Source organism: Zea mays, chromosome 6 (assembly GCF_902167145.1).
Source record: "Zea mays cultivar B73 chromosome 6, Zm-B73-REFERENCE-NAM-5.0, whole genome shotgun sequence".
NCBI classification, from domain to species: Eukaryota; Viridiplantae; Streptophyta; class Magnoliopsida; order Poales; family Poaceae; genus Zea; species Zea mays.
This window is the reverse complement of record NC_050101.1, coordinates 148,443,645-148,445,655: the sequence shown is the minus strand read 5'-3', so window position 1 is coordinate 148,445,655 and position 2,011 is coordinate 148,443,645. Positions and strand designations below refer to the sequence as shown.

General features: G+C 44.2%; 1 protein-coding gene across 1 annotated transcript; it reads left to right on the top strand.

Moving 5' to 3' along the window:
- Positions 1-1,479, top strand: LOC109940560 (protease Do-like 9). Its single transcript, XM_020540122.2, has 4 exons — positions 1-548; positions 881-1,044; positions 1,207-1,306; positions 1,394-1,479. Exons 1-4 carry the CDS (start codon positions 20-22, stop codon positions 1,477-1,479), a joined length of 879 nt encoding a protein of 292 aa, XP_020395711.1. The 5' UTR covers positions 1-19.
- Positions 1,480-2,011: the final 532 nt, after the last annotated feature.

The following is a 2,011-nucleotide window of genomic DNA, read 5'->3' as shown; positions in this document are numbered from 1 at the left end:
GAAACCCTAGCCCACCCCCATGGACGATCCCTCCTCCGCCTCCAACAAGCACAAGCGCAAGCGGGGGCGCAAGCCCAAGGCATCGCCGCCCTCCCCCGACCGCTCCTCCCCCTCTCCCTCGGTCGCCCCCGCTCCGGCTGGGCGCCGTAGCCGCAAGCCGCGACGTCATGAGGCCCTCGCCGACGCGGACGCCACACGTCCTCCGTCCCCGCCCCGCCGCGAGGAGCCGAAGCCGGTGGCAAACGGAGGCGATGTGGAGGCAGTGGCGGAGTCAGGCCCCGCGAGCTGGGATGAGGTGGTGAGGGTAGTGCCGTGCATGGACGCTGTGGTCAAGGTGTTCTGCGTGCACACGGAGCCCAACATCTCGCTACCATGGCAGCGAAAGCGGCAGTACAGCTCCAGCAGCAGCGGATTTATCATCAGCGGCCGCCGTGTCCTCACCAATGCTCACTCCGTGGAGCACTATACCCAGGTTAAGCTTAAGAAGCGCGGTTCCGACACCAAGTACCTTGCCACCGTCCTAGCCATCGGCACAGAGTGCGACATTGGTGCGCCCGCTCTCCCCATCCCTGCCACTGTCTCCATTGTTTATTTCTTACTCTTAGTTTTTTTTCTTCTTATTGTGATGTTGGGTTTGTCCATTGTAGTCGTGAAAATCGGATGCATAGTAATTTCTTTATTGTTTTCTTAGAGAAATACACCAAGATCATTTTTTATGGTATCTATGAAACTTCTGAGGCTATAGCATCATTTGAGTTATGGCATGGTACTTATCATACAGTTGATTTTTCATGTTGCTTATGCAATCTAATTTGATATTATTCGTTTGTTGTATCTGTCTCAACGCTCTTAACTGTCAATGACGATGAATTCTGGGAAGGAGTTTCACCTATTGAGTTTGGAACATTACCAGTCCTTCAGGATGCAGTTACTGTTGTTGGCTATCCAATTGGAGGAGATACCATATCCGTGACAAGTGGAGTGGTCTCTAGGATAGAAATACTTTCATATGTTCATGGTTCTACAGAACTTCTAGGATTGCAGGTACATTTTTTTCTGAAATTATGATAACTTCAAATAAATCTTTTTATAAAGATAGATGTTGCAAGTTATTACACATGAAGATGTGTCGGTATAGCTTTTCAAATAAATTCAGGTGGCCCAGCTTTTAATGATAGGGGAAAATGTGTCGGTATAGCTTTTCAGTCTCTTAAACATGAAGATGCAGAGAACATAGGTTATGTGATACCGACTCCAGTTATTACACATTTCATTGAGGACTACAAAAAATCTGGAGAATACACAGGTAATATGCTCTTTTCTGTAATTACTGGGAGTAATTGTTGGTTTTATTAGCATGATCATGCATTTGGTTTCCTGTTATGTTGTTCAGCTCATACACAGTTCGATACATTATCCTTTTGTGCTTCCACCCCTTTAGGATATATGTGTATGACTTATAGCAGTCTCTGCATTTAGTTGGATTATTTCACCAACCAGTAATAAACTAATAATGGATGGTATTGTTGATACTCGTAATGCCTTTCCTGATAAAAACTTTATAGTTCAGTAAAGTAATTAGCTGATTGAAATGATACCTTATGACCCTTTTATCTTTGGATCTATCAGGTTGGGACAAAAGTGGCTGCAGTTTCCCTCAAGACAAATACTACGACTCACGAAATTTTGGGGGTGCTAACAAAAGGGAACACACAGATTGTATGTCATATTATCAGGTTCATTTATTCTTCTGCTGGCAGCCGACTAGGAAATGAAACCACATTTTCAACTTTTGACTTAACCATATATATACTTTCCTTGATTTTTTTTAAACATAGCTAGGGCGTTTTGTGTTTGCCGTTAACTGGATTTGGACATTTGTTGCCTCAAAAGATATATGAACTAGCCGTGTTTTATTTCTGCTTTGGAAGATATTAATTGCGTAACAAATTCTCTCATGTCAGATAGTGGTGAATCTTCTTGGCTTGATCTGTCTCTATTGAGTTCTGTC